The sequence below is a fragment of the Corella eumyota genome, chromosome 1, assembly GCF_963082875.1.
Source record: "Corella eumyota chromosome 1, kaCorEumy4.1, whole genome shotgun sequence".
In the NCBI taxonomy this organism is placed as follows: domain Eukaryota; kingdom Metazoa; phylum Chordata; class Ascidiacea; order Phlebobranchia; family Corellidae; genus Corella; species Corella eumyota.
Genome location: NC_137490.1, coordinates 5,868,602 through 5,887,701, shown reverse-complemented (window position 1 = coordinate 5,887,701; position 19,100 = coordinate 5,868,602). Strand labels below are relative to the sequence as shown.

The following is a 19,100-nucleotide window of genomic DNA, read 5'->3' as shown; positions in this document are numbered from 1 at the left end:
TTAAAGGCTTTGCACTAGGCATTGAATTAGACTTAAATGCTTCTTCAACTATAGGTCTCATCCCAAGATCATCTAACTTTCGAACTAGTTTGATAGCTTCTTGATCAAGAATTATGTTAGCCTTGGCTACAAAGGCTTGTCTTTCCTGTACCTCAGTTTTTACTCTTTCCTTACCATCTGGTGAAGCATTGTTCCACATTTGATGTATTGTTGCAGATGGGTCATGTTGAATAAAATCATTTACATTCATACTTTGCATATGATTGATCAAAAATTTACTGCGTTTCATAAAATTCTCCCTAATTTTTTGTTTTTCATAATTTTCCGAATTTGGATTGTGATCATTTTTACCTTTCTTCTTTTGTTCTTCATCTGGTTGCTTATTTGACTGTTTTTTTGGCTTACCAAGGTTTACATTTTTTCCTAAAGTTTTTGAAATTTGTATTGCATTATCTTCAAACAACTGTTGCTGGTTGGAGCTACTAAGCACCTTGTTGCCAGGTGTAATGCTAGGAATACTAGCTACTTCTGTTTTGTTTGAGCTCTCAATTTGAAGTTGTTTCATGGTTGCTTTAACTACTTTACTTAACATTTCCAAATTAAGACTTTCCAAGAAATTCCCCTTTTTTGCAAGTTTGATGTATTTTTCACCTGTCTTTAATAGATTGGGATAACTTGCTGCTAATTCATTGGGTTGAATGAGATTATGAAATATATTATTTCTTTGAAATAACTCCGGCATATCAGGTTGACTTTGAGGCAGCTTGGAGGGTGAGCCATGAATCCTATCCAAATATCCAATTGCCGTTACAAAATCTGTCAACATAGATGCAGCCCAAAACTTTATTTCTTGATGCATTTTAAATGGTTCTTTGTTGTCATCTACCATAATTCTTGCACTTTCCTGCAAAGAAGCAGTAATAGAAAAATAATCAATAGCACTTTGTAATCCAATGGCTTCAATAAGCTTTAACTTTTCAACATTTCCTTCATTTACATCATTAACGTTGTCTTGCTGTTCTTCCTTACCCATGTATATCTTTAATCTTACCTCACAAGCCAATGCAATGATGTACTTTAAATTGATTTGACTTTCTTCAGTGAGTAACCCGCTTTCTTTTAACTCAGACAAAATTTCAGAACAAGAGGCTGCCTTACACTTGTATCGTTTTCCCATTGCAACAATGTATAGTGTGGATGTTCGGTATACCAAACGCTTTATGTCAATTTTGTTATTCAGTGCATAATTGTGTAGTTTCTGCATAACATTAAAATTAAGATATTCTTTATCAATTGTAGCTTGAAGTAATTTCATGTGTAAATCATAATTGTCAACAAAAACTTGATGGGATTTTTCAAATAATTCATGATGTACTTCTCGGTCTCCAGATACAAACCTTGTCTTACAAAGAACATTTACAAAGTGAGCTGTTTTCTCTGAAATAAGATCTGAAAAACGGTTTTGTAGAAAATCATGACTAAGGCATTTACTCATTTCACTTGGTGTTTTGATCAGTTCGATGCTACCACAAATTGCATTTTTACCAGCTGAAAGGTTAAATCCATCTGGGCAAATTCCAACCTTTGCAACTTGATCTCGAAACTTTGGTTTTAAATTCTGAAATGATTTGATGTCAGCAAATGGAATAATCATTTCTCCCAGATTGATTAAAGTAACAAGAAAAATCACTGCAAACCAGCGAAAATACTCCAAAATATTTTCATAATCATCCCTTTCCTGAACTCCTTCCTCAAGAATAATCATTTGCTCGAAATCAGAGTATGGGGTAATTTCTTTCCGAGCCAATGAGCCCATTCCAACAAGAGCATATCGACAAGGAGGATCTCCCAATGTTTTACGAGTAAATGTAGCCAATATGTCCATTATTTCAATAAAATCAGAAGTAATTTTGTTTTGAATACCTTGTATGTGATCAATTTTGCAAACTAACAAATCCTTTTTTACTTTTGAGTCACAATCATTTTTAATTTCTGGCAATTTTAATGATTGTTTAACATCAATTTTAGCCACTTCTCTCATCTTATTAATTTTGGGTTTAACATCAGTTGATGCCAGAATTAAATCAGCATCTTTGTTTTCCACATCAGCCAACTCCAAGATATGCTTGCAAAGTAGTTGCAAATCATTTGTAATATCTTCTAAATTTTCAGGTTTTCTTAATTTAGCCCCATTAAGAAGAACGGCACTTTTAAGTAAGCTTAATTTATCAGGGCTTTTATTTTTGTAAACTAAACCAAGTTGGTGAAGTAAGATTCCAGTTTTATTTAGATTTTTTTCAACTCCATTTTCATTTAAGTACTGGTGAAATTCTTTAGCAAGAATTTGTTCACAATCATTAGTCATCTTTGTAGTAATTATTACAAATAAAAACTCCAACAATTTCCTAAAAACAACAATTTTAAATTCTTATATACTCACTTATATTTCATCATAAAATTTTATATAAAAACAAATACTTTAAACTGCAACTGTTTTACATATAAAGTAGTCACTAGATACTTGCTTTAACAATAAAACCTTTCGAAGAATTTTTTTTGGTTCCTTTTAAATTTAATAAAAACAGATTTTACAATCACTTCGGTTTTAAGAAACTGATTTTTTACAACTTTGACTTTTAAAATTAGTTAACTACTTAGATTTTATGAGTTCCGATTTAATGTTCCACCAAATATTTGCATATTAAATTTCTTACCGTCACTTTATTACACAATAAAAAAACAATAAAACATTACAAATTTTAATTAAGTTCTTGGATTTTGTTTAAAGGAAATTTGGCAGCTAAATTTTAATTTAGTTTTTGTTACCTACTGGCTAAGTACAACGAATAAAAGCTGCAGTTTACTATTTCTTTATTTGTAAAAATGTTTTTAATGTTTTGTAAAAATACGTTTTCAAACAAGTAACAACACTACAATATTCCCTTGTAAATAATATGTTTGTTAACAATAATTCAATACCAAATTTTCAATAAATTGGTATTAACTTTTTCCAATAAGCTATTTAATTTGGTAAACTAAATATGATAGGTTTTATTAAATTATATTACTAGTAAAATCAGAGGTTTATTTTAATATTTGTAAGTTTTTAGCTTAACAGTTATAACAATAAATAATAAAAACAGATTAATAAAAAATTTATTTCTTTATGCATTATAACTACATTTACATTTAAAAAAAAAGAAGTTAAAAGATGAAGATTTCAATGTTTGTGTAAATAATTGGTTTTATACCTTATGAGAGTTAAAATTAAACAGCACTTTTCTATTTATGTGTTTAAATTTTGTTAAAATTTGTGTATCATAAGATAAGGTAAATATATGTGTATGTAAGTGTTAAGAAACTATATCAAATAAATCTAATTATTAGTAAAAATTGGTTAAACAGCTTTGATTTTTTGTATAAACTTAATTATTTATTTTCATTCCATGCATTACCATAGTAACATAAGTTTTACCGGAATTATGAAAACTACATTACAGATAGACTATTTTCTACCACTAAAAATGTAATATTTAAATTTAATATATAATATGCAAAAAATACGAGGGTATAAAAATTACATAAAAATCAACAGCTCTAATTTTTTTTAAATAAAACCTTATTTTAATCATAGGTAAAAAAAAACAAATCTAAAAAAACAGTTTTATCAATTATAAAACAGTGCAACAAAACTTTAAAAAAAATTATTAGTCCAAGTCATCCTCATATTCTGAATCATTAAAGTGAATAACTGATTTCATCAAATCTTGAAATAGTGATTTATCTTCTTCTGATAGATGTTCAACATCCGACAATTTGGGTTTATTCGAATTGCTTCTTTCCTTGTTTCGACTTTCTGTGTCCTCTTTAAACCTTGTTTTGTCGGTTTTGCTACAGTGTGGTGTATTATCATTTGCACATTGTGATGGTTTTTGCGCTGTTGTGAGTTGGTGACCAAGTTCTGCAACATTGTCACTAATTTGATTACAAAATGCCTCAAGATACTTTATTCCCCTACGGAAGCCAATTTGCATCATTTCTTCTCCTATTACCTGCACAAGTCCTTCTAAGGTTATGTCATTTAAATTTCTTTTTGCCAATCCTTCAATTATTTCATTCATATATTCCACACTTGGAATACCAAAAAAACCTAAAAACTCTTTCATATTAAACTTTTTCATATTTTCATTAGGTTGTTGATCGGATTTAAATGCTTCTTCAACTAATGGTCTCATACCAAGATCATCTAACTTTTGAATTACTTTAATTTCTTCTTGATCAACACATTTGTTCGCTTTGGAAACAAAATTTTTACATTTCTTTACTTCAGTTTTAATTTTTTCCTGATTTTCCGGCGTAGCATTGTTCCAAATTTGATGTATCATTGCCGAATGGTCAGTTTGAATAAATTCATTTGCATTCGTACTTCGCAAAGCATTACAAACAACCTTTGCACGTTCAATAAAATTTTCCTTAATTTGTCGTTTTTCGCAATTGTTTATATTTGAGTTAGTGTCAGGTTTTCTTTCCCTTTTTTGGTCTTTTTTTATATGCTCAGTTGATTGCTTATTTGACTTGTCCTGGTTCAAACTTTCTTCCAATGGTTTTAAAATTTCATTTGCTTGATCTTCACACTGTTGCTGCTGCTTAGAACCATCAAACACTTTGTTCGCAAGTGTTGTAATTTCCTCAGTTTTGTTAGAGCTTTCAATTTGAAGTTGGTTCATGGTTGCTTCAATTACTTTAGTTGATATTTCTTTGTTTATAATCGAACAAGAATTTTTATTTTTTACAGACTTAATGCATTTGTCCCAAAAAGGTAATAGTTTAGCATGAGAGGCCGCCAATTCATTTGTTTTAATCACATCATAAAAAATGTTATTTCGTTTAAATAACTCCAGCATATTTAAATGATTTTTGGATAGTTCAAAAGCTGAACCGTAAATTCTATCCAAATACCCAATTGCTGTTACAACATCTGTCAACATGGCTGCAACCGAAAACCTTATTTCTGGGTGTAGCTTAAATGGTTCTTCATTGATGTTTATTATAACTCTAGCACTTCCCTGCAAGGAATCAGTTATTGAAAAATAATCAACAGCACTTTGCAAACCAATGGCTTCAATAAGTTTCAACTTTTCAACATTTCCTTCATTAACATCATTAATGTTGTCTTGCTGTTCTTCCTTACCCTTGTATATCTTTAATCTTACCTCACAGGCCAATGCAAGGATGTACTTTAAATTGATTTGACTTTCTTCAGAGAGTAACTCTTTTTCCTTCAACTCAGACAAAATTTCAGAACAAGAGGCTGCCTTACACTTGTATCGTTTTCCCATTGCAACAATGTATAATGTAGATGTACGATATACCAAACGCTTTATGTCAATTTTGTTATTTTGCACATAATTGTGTAGCTTGTGCAATATATCAAATTCTAGATATTCCTTGTCAATTGTAGCTTGTAGTAATTTCATGTGTAAATCATAATTGTCAACAAAAACTTGATGGGATTTTTCAAATAATTCATAATGTACTTCTCGGTCTCCAGATACAAACCTTGTCTTACAAAGTACATTTACAAAGTGAGCTGTTTTCTCTGAGACAAGATCTGGAAAAAAATTTTGTAGAAAATCTTGACTAAGGCATTTACTCATTTCACTTGGTGTTTTGATCAGTTCGATGCTACCACAAATTGCATTTTTACCTGCTGAAAGGTTAAATCCATCTGGGCAAATTCCAACCTTTGCAACTTGATCTCGAAACTTTGGTTTAAAATTTTGAAAAGATTTAATATCCGCAAATGGAATAATCATTTCTCCCAGATTGATTAAAGTTACAAGAAAAATTACTGCAAACCAGCGAAAATACTCCAAAATATATTTATAGTCATCTCTTTTTTGAACTCCTTCCTCAAGAATAATCATTTGCTCAAAATCAGAGTATGGGGTTATTTCTTTTCGAGCCAATGAGCCCATTCCAACTAAAGCATATCGACAAGGTGGTTTTCCCAATGTTTTACGAGTAAATGTAGCTAAGATGTCCATTATTTCAATAAAATCAGAAGTAATTTTGTTTTGAATACCTTGTATGTGATCAATTTTACAAACCAACATATCTTGCCTTTCTTTAGGGTCACAATCATTTTTAATTTCTGGCAATTTTAATGATTGATTAACATCAATTTTAGCCACCTCTCTCATCTTATCAATTTTGGGTTTGACATCACTTGAGGCAGAAATTAAATCAGCGTCTTTGTTTTCTGCACCAGCCAACTCCAAGATATGCTTGCAAAATAGATGCAAATCATTTGTAATATCTTCTAAATTTTCAGGTTTTCTTAATAAGGCTCCATTAAGAAGAACAGCACTTTTAAGTAAGCTTAGTTTATCAGGGCTTTTGTTTTTGTAAACCAAACCGAGTTGGTGAAGTAGGATTCCAGTTTCTTTTGGATTTTTCTCAGTTCCATTTTCATTTAGGTACTGATGGAAATTTTCTGCAAGAATCTGCTCAGAATTGTCATCCATTTCTCTGCAATATTATAAATTTTTTTGTTGATAATATTCTAAAATGATGAAACACCTTTTAAAAATTAACTTTTACTTTATTAAAAAAGTAAACTTGTATTACTTAATAAAAAATTCTTGTAGGTGGTCTGATTAAAAAAAATTATACACTACTAGCACAAAACATTGCCATTATATACCTCTTTACAAAGGAAACCCTATACCACATAAACTTATATAAACACTTTTATTATAAATTACTTTGGCCATTGTCATTCACATAAATTAATTATAATTGTGGTTTTACATTTCATTTCATTATATTGTGTTCTTATAGGTTGTCATAGAAATATTCAATACAAAAAAAATAATGTTTTTCCCTACTTAACATATACGTTTTACTTATGCTTTATTTCATTTTATCAAGCAAATCAAAATAGTTATCTTAAATGGTTCTATAAATAGAAAAAATAAAGAAAGAAGAAATAATAACACCTGTATTAATTATTTTCGTTCTTGAGTGTTGAAATTGTTTAAAATATTTATAAAAGTTTTTATTGTCAATCAATAGAATATTTATTCTAATTTTAAATAATAAAAGTTATTTTATCAAAGTGTCATTTAATATATATGCATATATATTGTTTTATTATTATTATTGTTTCCCTATTTTCCTTATTATTATTGTTTCCCTATTTTCCTTATTCCTCAATTTCTCTATTTTCATTATTCCTCGGTTTCCCTATTTTCCTTATTCCTCGGTTTCCCTATTTTTCTTATTTCTCGGTTTCACTATTTTCATTATTCCTTGATTTCTTATTTACTTGTTTTCGTTGTTTTTGTTTTGTTTTTCTTCTGCTTTTTTAATTTTATATTTAATTTTTAAAACATAAAAAAAAATTATTTCCCCGATTTCCGCGAAAAAAATTTCCCTCTTTTCCTCACTTTCCCCATTCCTTCTTTTAGTATTGCCATAATTCCTCGATTCCTCATTTTCCTCGATTTCCTCGTTTTAGTGTCAATTCCTCGTTTTCCTCGTTTTCCTCATTCCTTCTTTTAGTGTTACCCTGCTATAGTTCAATGTTGTTTTTTTCCGCATGTTGTTGTTTACGTGTGATCCTTGGTGCCCACCTACGGTTTACCACATGTAAATAAAAATACGACTTTCAATATTTATTTATGGATATATTTTACAACCAAAAAATACGGTTAAATTTTTAACAAAAGTTATAAGGTAAATTTTATTAAGTAAAACTTAAACTGTGTTGAGGTTGGTTCTGTTGACCTCCCGTTGTGAAGTTACGTGTTATTGTTTGTACACACGCTTTTATATCAATATTGGATTTTTACAACTTCTTCCTAACAATGGAATTCATTACATTCAACTGATTTTTGTCGATAACACAGGAAATTAAAAATGAAGTAGCCCACTAATTTAACAAATAGAAAGGAAAATAAAAATACGGGACGTTTAAAAAACGACCATCAGTATATATTTAGATGCAGTCAAAGTGAACATGTTTGTTGATTTTTATTGTCTTAAACTAAAAGTTTATATTTAAAGTATCATTAGGTCAAACTGAACATAATCAATGACCATTAACTTGCATACAGTTTACTGAATAAGCATATCACGATTTTATCAGTTAGTGCGATTAAAAACTTTTTTTAACAAAAACAGAATGATAAAAATTTTTATTGTTTGTCAAATATATGAAGTTTTTTTTATTTGATTTTTAACACCTAATTCAACAGTCGTTAAAAAGTGATTTACGTGCTTGATAAACTATGGCGGTAAACGTGCCTGGCCTTGTTTCTATCATTGTGTTTTACCTCGTAATACTTGGAATAGGAATTTGGGCGGCTTGGAAAAAGAAAGGAAAAAGAGAGGAAGAGAGGGGAAGTGAGAGAATAATGGTTGGAGGAAGAGACATTGGTTTGTTTGTTGGGTGTTTTACGATGACAGGTAATTTTTATTCAAAAAAGTTGATTAATTATCATGAATGGCTTACGCATTCTGTAATATACTATCAATTTTTTTACAATCTATTTCTTAGATGAAATAAACCCTAAACAACCACTGTCTTGTATTATGCCCAATATAGATGTTATTATTGACCGATATAAAAGTTTTTAACACATTTTACATACATGTAAACTAAACGTTTTTGGTAATGTGCTTTATACAATGAACTAAAATATTTTTGAAGCTACTTGGGTTGGAGGCGGATTTATAAATGGAACAGCAGAGTATGTTTATACGCCGGGATATGGGCTTTTGTGGACCCAAGCCCCTGTCGGCTACGCGATTAGCCTTGCACTTGGGGGGTTATTTTATGCAAAACAAATGCGAAGCAAGGTAAGCAATTGTTGATTAACATAAATAACCTTAAAACTAAAATGTTAGGCCACTCGTGTTAAGTAATCAGCTTAACTTTTATTAAAGGCAGCACCAAAGTAAAAATGAATTTTACTTAAGTTTTTGCTTTTACAATATACTTAATAAAAAACAATTTGGTTTAACTATAAATTTACATTACAGGGATATGTCACAATGCTTGATCCCTTGCAACAAAAATTAGGAAGTCGAATGGGAGGTCTTTTGTATCTACCTGCACTAATGGGCGAACTATTTTGGTCTGCTGCTGTTTTAGCTGCCCTCGGTAATTAGCAAGATTTTTTTAAGTTTAGTTATCCACCTAATGCGTACAAAACTAAATTGTTTTAACCTAAGGTGGAACGTTATCAGTGGTTCTTGATTTGGACGTCAATATATCTGTTATTATATCAGCATGCGTTGCCTTGATGTATACTTTGGTCGGAGGCCTGTACTCAGTTGCTTATACAGACGTTGTACAACTGTTTTGTATATTTGTCGGATTGGTAAGAACAATACTTGTAATATTGTGGCATTATAAGTTGTACATAGATTTAAACATTGGTTGTACTTGTTATGCAGTGGGTAAGCATACCGTTTGCGTTTACCAATCCGGCTGTAAGCGATATATCTGCAACTGCTCATGGGGAAAACAGTTGGTTGGGAATGTGGGATATCGAAGTGACAGGATTATGGATAGATTCTATGCTATTACTGGTAACATTTTATAAACTAGTGTTTATAATTGAATAAAATCGAAATTATCGATGAATTTATGTGAGAACGTAAACACCTATAGTCTCTCCTTAGTCTTTTTTTTTGTAAAACCTTTTAACGATATTAGTTACAAAAACATATTTTTAAGATGTTTGGCGGAATCCCGTGGCAGGTATACTTCCAAAGAGTTCTTTCGTCCGACAGTGTAGCGCATGCCCAGTTACTTTCCTTTATTGCTTCAGCGGGCTGTCTTATTATGTCAATTCCATCAGTTCTTATCGGTGCTATAGCGTTTTCTACAGGTATCAAGAAGTTACATAACTAAATTTTAAAACAAAAACTATGTAGAAGCATTGGTATTTAAAATATATATTTGTAAGTTGCTTTATTTATTCAAAAGTGTATGTACATTTAGACTGGAACGCAACTGCTTACGGAAACCAAACGCCATTCGAAAATAACCAAGCGTCGATGATTTTACCAATAGTTCTTCAATATCTTACCCCGATTGCAGTTTCTGTTATAGGTTTGGGCGCCGTATCTGCTGCGGTAATGTCGTCAGCTGACTCTAGTATCTTGTCAGCATCTAGCATGTTTACCCATAACATTTATCATCAAACATTTCGACAAAAGGTAAATGAAACCTGTAGCGTCTAACTATTGTGCCAAGCTGTATTTTAATATTCCGCAAACAGACTCTAGTAAAAGTGGAATAATAAACCACATTACATGTTTGTCCACATTACATGTAAGTTTTGGGCTATAATAATAATATTTTGTGAAAAAAAATATAAAAAAAAGTTTGCATTAAAAAAATGGTTTGCATATTGGTTACCGTACATTTTTAATATTATCTACAGGCTAAAGATGCAGAGTTAGTTTGGGTAATGAGAGTATCTATTATCATAAACGGAGCAATAGCAACTGTGCTTGCGCTTACTATAAAGTCCGTGTACGCACTTTGGTTTCTAAGTGGTGACTTCGTGTACGTCATTCTATTTCCACAGGTGAATATGTAAAATTGCAATATGTTAAATTAGTTTCTTGAAAAACGTGTTTAAAAAATTGTACAGCTAAGTAAATTCTGGTTTGTTTAACTTATGACATTAAATTCGTTTTACAGTATTAAAACGCACTATAAAAGTTTTTAATTCGGACCTTGGACCTTTTGTAAAACGTGTGGTTCCTTTTTTGGCAGCCATAAATATTAAACCTTTTTATTTTAGTTGACGTATGTTATTTATGGAGACCCAAACACGTACGGATCGATTGCAGCTTACATTGTTGGTCTTATATTAAGACTAGGAGGCGGAGAACCAGTATTTGGGTTGGAACCTTTTATTAACTACCCTGGAGGCCTGAACTTTCCATACAAAACCTTTTCAATGATTATTTCGTTTATAACACTTGTCGTAGTTTCATATATGTTTAAGTATATGTTTAAAAGGCGCCTTATACCAGCAAAGTACGACTTTCTTCAATGTAACTTGGCTAACGGTGGCCGGGTATTAAGAGAAAATGAAAACCTGCAAAATGTTGATCTGAAAAATGGTCAATCTCACACCGAACCTGAAAATCTTTCCGGTGGCCAAATAAATTATTGTTTTGACAAAGAATTAGAACAGACCAAACTATGATGTAATTGTATGTAAAAATGTACTTCGCTAGGCTATTTCAATTGCTTTAGACACCCATTGCACCATTGCATTTGTGTTAAATTATTAAATTATTTAAATATAGTAATAAATCAATCACGTGAGCACAAATTTATAAATATTAAATAGTTTTTCTTGGTTTTAAAATACTCAAAGAAAGAAATTATTTAAAATAACACATAAATAACTCGTGAAAGCCAGTTTAAAAAAAAACTTAATCTTTTCTTATGACGTCACAAGTCTTAACTTAATTTTGATATAAAATTTATAAAGTTTATTAATAATAACAAAAATGGCGGAACACGAGCCCAGATATTGCGATTTAGTTTTACCAGATATCAGACCATTCTATTCAAATAGAAAACAAAGAAAGAGACCGAATAATATTCTCAAAGGTAAGGCTTGTGTATAAATATTATATACTTAAGAGCATGGCATTCGGGAGGCCTAAACTAGACCTTTGGCCCCGTATTGCGGTGCCATACCAGTAACCTAACTGCTTTAAATTTTTTTTCATATTCCCTTAGGTTTAATGTTTTTCTCGGGTAAGGGTGTGCGGTTGGAACGTGATTAAGCTATCCGTAAACGCGTGGCTCAAAACCTTTCGGCTCGTAGTCCGACGCCATGACCGGTTCACCACACTACATGACATTTTAATTTATTTTTTATTTTTTTACTAGATGTTGCGCCTGTGCCGTCTTGTGGTGAAACAGACGCCAATGAAGCCGAAGAATCGGAAGATTCCTTTGAAGAAGTAGAAGTGAGGAAGGTACGTAGTAAATTCCCCTTTAAGCTTAAAGAATACAGAAATTAGATTTAGCAACTAACGGTTTTTTAGACGTTTAACAAAATTTTGGTGTTAAAGGTAAATCCGTTTCTGAGTCGTTGGAAAAGTAACAACGCTAAGACGAGTTTTCGAAATGTTGTGCGGGCAATTATTCGAGCCAGTCGATGGATGATTCCGCTAGTAAGCGAGAAAGAAGATAGTTCGGACGAACTTAACAAAACATGGTAGAACAGTAGTTTATCAATATTTTGTGAATAAAAATTTTAAACTTTTAAAGTTTGAAATTGAAACTGGTTTAAAAAATTTATTCCAGGTACGAAGATAAAGATACTTTGCACTTTAATGTGAATGCATTCAAAGCTGGAAGTTCGGGCAACGCTGGTTTATCAAAACGAGCTCGTTTCATTCTAATGAAAAATGCCTGGGAAAGAACCGAAGAGGAATTGGAGTTAATTCATTCTGTTGTTACCCAAATGAAGGTAAAATATTTTTTACTTTTAAAATCCGCGCATTTTTTTGCAATGCTTCATTTTACAGTTTTTATAATACATATCGTTACATGTTAAGTGTTTTCACAAATATTCCAACCTGGTACGACATGAGCTAACAAGAGTAATGCACTTTGAAACCTTTGAAGAAGGAAGAGTTATTATTCAAGAAGGCCACCACGGTTTCTCGATGTATTTTATCGTTACTGGCAGTGTGATAGTACAGGTATTTCAACCCTAAAGTCGCAGCAACTTTACTTTACAAATAGTAAAGTATATGTCTATGTTTATATTACAAATTTTGTAAACCCTTGTTAAGGTTAGTCAATTCGACAACAGGACTGGAGAAAAGAAAAACCACGTTGTAGGTGAAATACCTGCTGGTAGTTCGTTTGGCGAACTTGCACTTATTCAAGACTGCAAAAGATCAGCCACAATTGTGTGCAAAGGTGCGGTTTAATGTAAAAAATTAGAGTGATCTTTACAATATTGTAAAACATCATGATTATAAAAGATTAAAAAAGCGTTTAATTGGTAATATCAAACAGAATTTGTCTAAAGTTTTACTTTTACAGAAACTTCGCAGTTTTTACGGGTAGACAAACCTGATTTTGATATGGTTTTACGTAGTAGTTACGAACAGGAATGGCAAGACAAAGACCAAACGCTAAAATCCCTTCCGTTTTTCTCGTAAGTATAAATTTTTACACGAAAAACCCCTTTAAATAACCCCAAAAAAGGCAGGGTACAAAAATGAACAAACAGAAGCTATGCGAAACTACACTGTACCTATATAAAATGTATGTAAACCCAAATTTTGTTTTGATAAAGCAATTGGCGGGAAGAAGAACTTAGAAATGTCAATCTCAATTGTCGCCTTTGTGACTACCTTCCAAGCAAAGTAATATTAGGGGACACTGACAGCGTTACTGAACATGTTTACTTCATTGTGTCCGGAATTTGTAAACTAATCAAGGTATATCGTAATCTTGATTTATGTAGAAAACATCTAACTTTTTTACGCATTGTACGTGAAAAAGTTGCTATTTCACGTTTTTGAATTCTCTTTAGAGTAATTGACACTTGAAAATAGTAACATAAACACCCAAGTTATTACTTAACTATTTACATGTAGAAAGTGGCAATATTGGAGACAACATCACACTTGGAAAAGGGACAAACAATGCTTTCACTCCCCTCCCAAGAGGAGGCGCTTAAAGCTTGCCAGAGTAAAAGTCGACACATGAGTTCACATTTTCTTGTTATTGGTCAGTCAATTTATTCACAAACTTGAATAGTTGGGGTTAACTTTGATTGCTGTGTTTATTTATGCAGGTCAATTTGAAAAGGGAGATTTCTTTGGGGTTGGAGAAAACCTAAAGTCAACTTATATTTTGTCATCTTCTTGTGTCGAGTGCCTTACTATACCGAGACATACATTGATCGCCATAGAACGAGCTTGTAAGTTATCTCATAACCAAGGCCTGGACTCCAGTGTGATTGTAACATGTAGGCAAAAAGGTTACTAATAATGTTTTTAATGTTGTAGTAAATGTAAGCGGCAGTAAGTTACGACATACTGTTACAATGCGTAATATGCTTAACACTGCCTCATTGCGATTGTTGGACGAAGCCGAGGCCTTTGAAAAATGGATGACAAACTTAAGGTGGAAAAACTTTAAAAAAAAGGTTAACATAAATATACAAAAAAATATATATAAAGTAGTGGTGGAAACCATGCTGGTCGTTGTTATTTGAACTAACCAATGCTAACATTGTATTAAAAAAAGACGGTGAATGAAATTGTAGCCCGTAAACCAATAAAGTTAAAAAAGAAAAATTTCTTGACAAAAATTTGCGAAGATCCAATCAAAGAAAGAAGATTACATAATCTTGGCTACCCGATCGCAAATATTGCACAGGTCAAATTTAGTAATAGCAGATATGCAAGGACATAATGTCAATTCAAACTTTGAAATCTAAACAGAACGCATAAATATGTGATTTTAAAAATTAAAATCAATAAAGTCACTTTAGTGAGATTTTTTTTTAATTTTCCTAGCACCACTTTAATAAACACTTTTCTAAGATTTTATTTTTTGTTTAGGAATCGATTGCTCAGATTTACAGGCGAGCTGGTTATCAACTGCGCGGCATTAGCAAATTATTACCAAACATAGAAGAAACAACACAGGACAACGATCAACCTCGAAGAAAGAGTTTAAGCAAAGATGGTACTAGTTTGCTCAATGGAAAAAAGAACAAAAATGCTCTTCCAAAAGTGTAAGTTTGTATGTTTTTTTTAGTTTTATAAACATACGTTTAATTCATTAAATTTGAACCCAAAGCTGATTTAACCTTGGGAAACTTAGCCCGGCGATAACTTATCCCCAGTCAAACTTATCTAATAACATTTTTTTCCTTTTCGTTTATTTCAATAAATTAAACTCTTCGCGTTAAATTGAATGGTCACCATATAAGTAATAAAATGAATTATAAAAAACTAAAGAGTATTACTTTGGTGGTAATTTATAGTTGGTAGTTAACAGTTTTATTTTAACAGAGCTATTAAGTCCCCATCGATGCAAAGCCAAAGAAATAACAAAACATTTTCAAACAAACCCACATTAAAACCTATCTTAACTAAAGGACAGGTCAAGACGAAATGTTAAAAATATTGGTAACCATCTATTTGCGTTTTTTCTTTAAAAATAATACTTCCATTTGTTTGTATTTTCAATATACAGTTTTACTAAAAAGTTATGTTTACATTTAAATCGTTTTATGACAGTTCGCATTGACACTTAGCTTATATGATAACCTTAACTAAATTATTAATTATTTCGAGAGGGTATCTGCATAAGGAAGTCACGTGACCATCACTGTATCCTGTATTTCAATCGTCCTGTAGATACATAACAATAACTATCTCCCAATGTAATTAAATGTCAACTATTTCATTACAACAAAATATATTAAAACTCGCAAAAAAAACAATTTATGGTTTACACTTAACATAATTTTACATCTTGTTTTTTTTTAATTTAGGATTTTTTTATTAAAATGACGAAATCTCACTTAAACATGATAAACAACAATTATTCATAAACATACAAAACATTTATGGTTGAACATATAGGCAAGTCAACCAATAAAAAGTACTTCTCTAATAGTGATTGCTTTTTTAGATAAATAAAATTTAAAATTGAAATACAGTAGGCCTTTTCGCAATTTAAAAATTTCCTAGTATCTTACTAAATATTTGAAATATATTTGGAATGAAATAATAAAAAGAAAGGTTATGCTCCTAATCTCTGCTGGCAGCGGGCGAATTTCTGTAATGCTTCGAGGAATTTAGGGTAGGAAAGATTAGTGGTTGATTTTAAATGTCTAGAATTAAGAAATGTGGTAAAGTTTAAATCAATACCAAAGAACTCTTCTTTTTATAATTTTTTAGCCAAAACTTAGTGTAATATTTATCTCAACAAAATGCCAGTGATAGCTTAAAATTTTATTATATTTAACAATTGGTTAATAAAACTTTATATAAACTAAACAAAATAACAAAGCTTACAAAATTTCAGTTAATCTTGTTGACCAGGGCTGATAACCAGCAAATGTGTAATAATCATTAAAACAAATTGCTAAATCTGGGTCCACCAAACATGGACAATGTTCTAAAAAAAAAAAATTAATGTTTGTTGAACAAGTATTATATTTTTTATAATACCCTTTGGTAAGTCGTATTATTTACCTCTTAATGAGCGATCTACCAATTTTTTGTCTAAATCATTTATTTTATGATTTTCTTTAGCCATTTCTGTACACAAGTGCTTGGCAACTTCAAGAAACTGATTTTGCATTGACTTAAACGATGTTACTACAACAATATATCTCGATTTTTCATTTTCTGTTAATAAAAATTAGTTTTAAATAAAATTGGAAAATAATACACAAACTAAAATAACATAATTTAATATGGAAATATATTATTTAAAATAAGCATTCAGCTTCAAATTAAACTAAAAACATACACATATCATTAAAAGTTTACTTACCATTAAATGACCCTTTATGAAAAGCTGTGTTCAACAAAATAGGTTTCGCATCAAGACTAAATAATTTACATTTTTCTTTATATTTCGACTCAATAATACTTTTTTTATTCTCCAGCGAGCCTACAAATCAATTTATATATATCTTTAAAGTATATTTTACTTAAAATAATGTGCAAGTAAAATAGTTTAAAAAATTAAAACCTACCTGATTTATTGTAAATTGTAATGCAAGGAACTTCAATTAAAAATGCCCAAACAAGAGCATTAACAATAAAACTACTATCAGTGTTATCTCCAAAAATTAAAGCTAAATGTTTCGGTATTTTTTTCAAATTTTTGCCGTCGTTGATAACAGATTTTGCTGTTAAAATTTTGCTGTTAGGTAATTCCAATTTAACAGAAGATAAGTAGGATAAGAAAATATACATTCTTCGAGCAAAGAAGAATGTAATGTGGACAAAGTAGTAGGCCAATCTTCTAGCATGTGAGTGTAAGAGATTTTGCCATTTGTTTAACAAATGTGAACTCAAATCAATGTGGTTTGCATCCATGTTAAAAAAACTATTTTTCTCAGGTGCTAGGCTACAAAAGCGCAAGTAATCTGGTAAACTAAAAAAAGGTTAGTGCAATTAAAAAAACAGTGTCAAATTATACAAAAAAATAATTGAATAATTGTCGCTAAGCTGTTAATGCAGTAAGTGCAATGCTTTCATTATCAGAAGGTATATTTGATATTTAAAAACTAACAGGATACTTTTTTAAAAACTATTTAACAAAAAAAATGTCATTACGGTCCCCACTTCTATTTTTTGTCTGAAAATGTAATATTGTTCAAAATGACGTGGTTTCTGAAACGCAATAACTTGCTATTCTACTCTATTTCCGGTTACGTAAAGGTGATTCCCCCGTTTTATCCCCAACAAGAAACATTCTCACGTACTTAAAAATCGATTTAATAATTAATTAGCAACCGAAATACCGTATAAACGTAAACATTTACTCTAATTTTAATAAAAAACATTATAAATAGAAATATTTAAAAAAGTAACAACTTGGAAAATATTTATATCTTACTTAAACAGGGTACCATTATGACCATGTGACATAATTTAACTCATTTCAAATAAAGTATCCCCCATTTTTTTGTTGCATTTATTTATTTTTGATATGGGAAACTTAACTTCACGACTTGAACGTAAAATAACATTAGTAATCCCGACCTAGTTTCCCAAGTGAAATATATAACAATGTTGTTTATTTCAGAGTAAAACCTAGCACAGCTTGTCTAAGCAGTCAAGTAGCATAAACACTTCAATTTCAAGGAACACATGAAACTCCTGTGTACTAGCTGGCACTGATGTCCAGGCAACAATGTTAGAACCCATCTCTAGAATGCAATGTCCAACACTACGGCCTTAAATAATTTAACAGGGACTTCCAACACATACAAAGTAACCAAAGATCAAGGGGCTGAGTTCAATAGATTCGTCACTACCTGACCACAGGACCATTAGACACCAAATGATTTTAGATGTGCATAAGCATGTCTCCTTGTTTTTTTAAACTATCCCTAAAATTTGAAAATTTAGACATTAAATTTTGTGTGTAAATAATATTTTAAATTCATTTTGCCTAAATGCATTTATCTGTTGTACAACTTTATTAAATGTTGTAGCTGTATGAAGTAAATATATAAACGATTTTGTGTAAATAAAAACAGGCTGCTGTTTTTCATATTTGTTCTTACTAACAACATTTGAATGCATAAAAACAACATCTCACAATTTTGTAACTTTTCTATAAAAATATTTGATTTCTTAATTCAGGATTTGAAAACCAGAGGTTATATTTGTCAAATCTTTTGGCCCTTTAAAATCTTTATTATTTGTTCCCATATTTTAAGTTGAATATTGAAAATGTATCATACTATTTGATTGTACGTTTTTTAATCCTTACATTTAAATTTTTAAAAATGTTTAACTTCAACTTGTTTAATTAAAACATTTTTAGCAATTGTTTTTGGTTTATTATTATGGTTCTGAATATTTCAATTCACAACATTTTTATTAATTTAGTTAAGTTTTAATGTAGCTTTTGTTTTGGTAGTAATAAAAAGTTTTATTGGCTAAATTTTTAATAAATAATATACCAATGCTGTTTTATACTGTTATGTTTTAATGATTTTGTCTACTAACATATTGTTAATTGGAAATTTATTTTTATGGCACTTTTAGTGATGCATTAAAACTGAATGACAATTAATTAAATGGTGATCCTTTTAAGTAGAATTTTACATACGCAGACCCCCAGAAGTAAAAAATCATACAAATAAAACATCTTTGAGTATTCAGCTTATTAAAATTTTTTTTCAATTTAATTTTTACAAAAATGACAAGTAAATTATTTTTTCATTTTATCGTAACATTACCAGCTATACATAACTGGCTTTTGACAAACTAAGAAACAAGAAAATTAAAACATATATTAACAATAATTTGAAATTATTAATAAA

The 19,100-nt window shown here is 30.4% G+C and overlaps 4 protein-coding genes across 4 annotated transcripts; 2 read left to right on the top strand and 2 right to left on the bottom strand.

Annotated features, from left to right (window-relative positions):
* Positions 1-3,235: 3,235 nt before the first annotated feature.
* On the bottom strand, positions 3,236-6,721 carry LOC145754492 (uncharacterized). The gene is made up of 2 exons (XM_082570586.1): positions 6,707-6,721; positions 3,236-6,531 (listed from the first exon to the last, which is right to left on the bottom strand). Exon 2 carries the CDS (start codon positions 6,525-6,527, stop codon positions 3,708-3,710), a length of 2,820 nt encoding a protein of 939 aa, XP_082426712.1. The 5' UTR covers positions 6,528-6,531; positions 6,707-6,721; the 3' UTR covers positions 3,236-3,707.
* Positions 6,722-8,294: 1,573 nt separating this feature from the next.
* Positions 8,295-11,237, top strand: LOC145748437 (high affinity choline transporter 1-like). The gene is made up of 9 exons (XM_082564964.1): positions 8,295-8,472; positions 8,717-8,865; positions 9,049-9,169; positions 9,241-9,389; positions 9,466-9,600; positions 9,749-9,902; positions 10,016-10,233; positions 10,461-10,607; positions 10,827-11,237. The coding sequence occupies exons 1-9, from the start codon at positions 8,295-8,297 to the stop codon at positions 11,235-11,237; spliced, it is 1,662 nt and encodes a 553-aa protein (XP_082421090.1).
* A 310-nt stretch (positions 11,238-11,547) lies between these two features.
* Positions 11,548-14,817, top strand: LOC145748277 (uncharacterized). The gene is made up of 13 exons (XM_082564953.1): positions 11,548-11,650; positions 11,936-12,024; positions 12,121-12,266; positions 12,356-12,521; positions 12,610-12,756; positions 12,850-12,979; positions 13,106-13,220; positions 13,362-13,506; positions 13,666-13,798; positions 13,866-13,991; positions 14,080-14,219; positions 14,321-14,452; positions 14,638-14,817. The coding sequence occupies exons 1-13, from the start codon at positions 11,548-11,550 to the stop codon at positions 14,815-14,817; spliced, it is 1,752 nt and encodes a 583-aa protein (XP_082421079.1).
* Positions 14,818-15,574: 757 nt separating this feature from the next.
* Positions 15,575-17,366, bottom strand: LOC145763480 (dehydrodolichyl diphosphate synthase complex subunit NUS1-like). The gene is made up of 5 exons (XM_082574935.1): positions 16,794-17,366; positions 16,589-16,708; positions 16,285-16,440; positions 16,105-16,207; positions 15,575-15,920 (listed from the first exon to the last, which is right to left on the bottom strand). The coding sequence occupies exons 1-5, from the start codon at positions 17,137-17,139 to the stop codon at positions 15,830-15,832; spliced, it is 816 nt and encodes a 271-aa protein (XP_082431061.1). The 5' UTR covers positions 17,140-17,366; the 3' UTR covers positions 15,575-15,829.
* Positions 17,367-19,100: the final 1,734 nt, after the last annotated feature.

What these genes read in the sequence shown, in the direction of transcription:
- LOC145754492 (XM_082570586.1), bottom strand. Translation starts at nt 6,527, where the DNA reads ATGGATGACAATTCTGAGCAGATTCTTGCAGAAAATTTCCATCAGTAC.
- LOC145748437 (XM_082564964.1), top strand. Translation starts at nt 8,295, where the DNA reads ATGGCGGTAAACGTGCCTGGCCTTGTTTCTATCATTGTGTTTTACCTC. An exon ending in TGGGTGTTTTACGATGACAG is followed by an intron (nt 8,473 to 8,716) that starts GTAATTTTTATT and finishes ATATTTTTGAAG; the next exon opens with CTACTTGGGTTGGAGGCGGA. An exon ending in ATCAAACATTTCGACAAAAG is followed by an intron (nt 10,234 to 10,460) that starts GTAAATGAAACC and finishes TATTATCTACAG; the next exon opens with GCTAAAGATGCAGAGTTAGT.
- LOC145748277 (XM_082564953.1), top strand. Translation starts at nt 11,548, where the DNA reads ATGGCGGAACACGAGCCCAGATATTGCGATTTAGTTTTACCAGATATC. An exon ending in GGAAAAACTTTAAAAAAAAG is followed by an intron (nt 14,220 to 14,320) that starts GTTAACATAAAT and finishes TATTAAAAAAAG; the next exon opens with ACGGTGAATGAAATTGTAGC. An exon ending in CGATCGCAAATATTGCACAG is followed by an intron (nt 14,453 to 14,637) that starts GTCAAATTTAGT and finishes TTTTTTGTTTAG; the next exon opens with GAATCGATTGCTCAGATTTA.
- LOC145763480 (XM_082574935.1), bottom strand. Translation starts at nt 17,139, where the DNA reads ATGGATGCAAACCACATTGATTTGAGTTCACATTTGTTAAACAAATGG. An exon ending in GGTAGATCGCTCATTAAGAG is followed by an intron (nt 16,208 to 16,284) that starts GTAAATAATACG and finishes TTTTTTTTTTAG; the next exon opens with AACATTGTCCATGTTTGGTG. An exon ending in ACAAGATTAACTGAAATTTT is followed by an intron (nt 15,921 to 16,104) that starts GTAAGCTTTGTT and finishes TCTTAATTCTAG; the next exon opens with ACATTTAAAATCAACCACTA.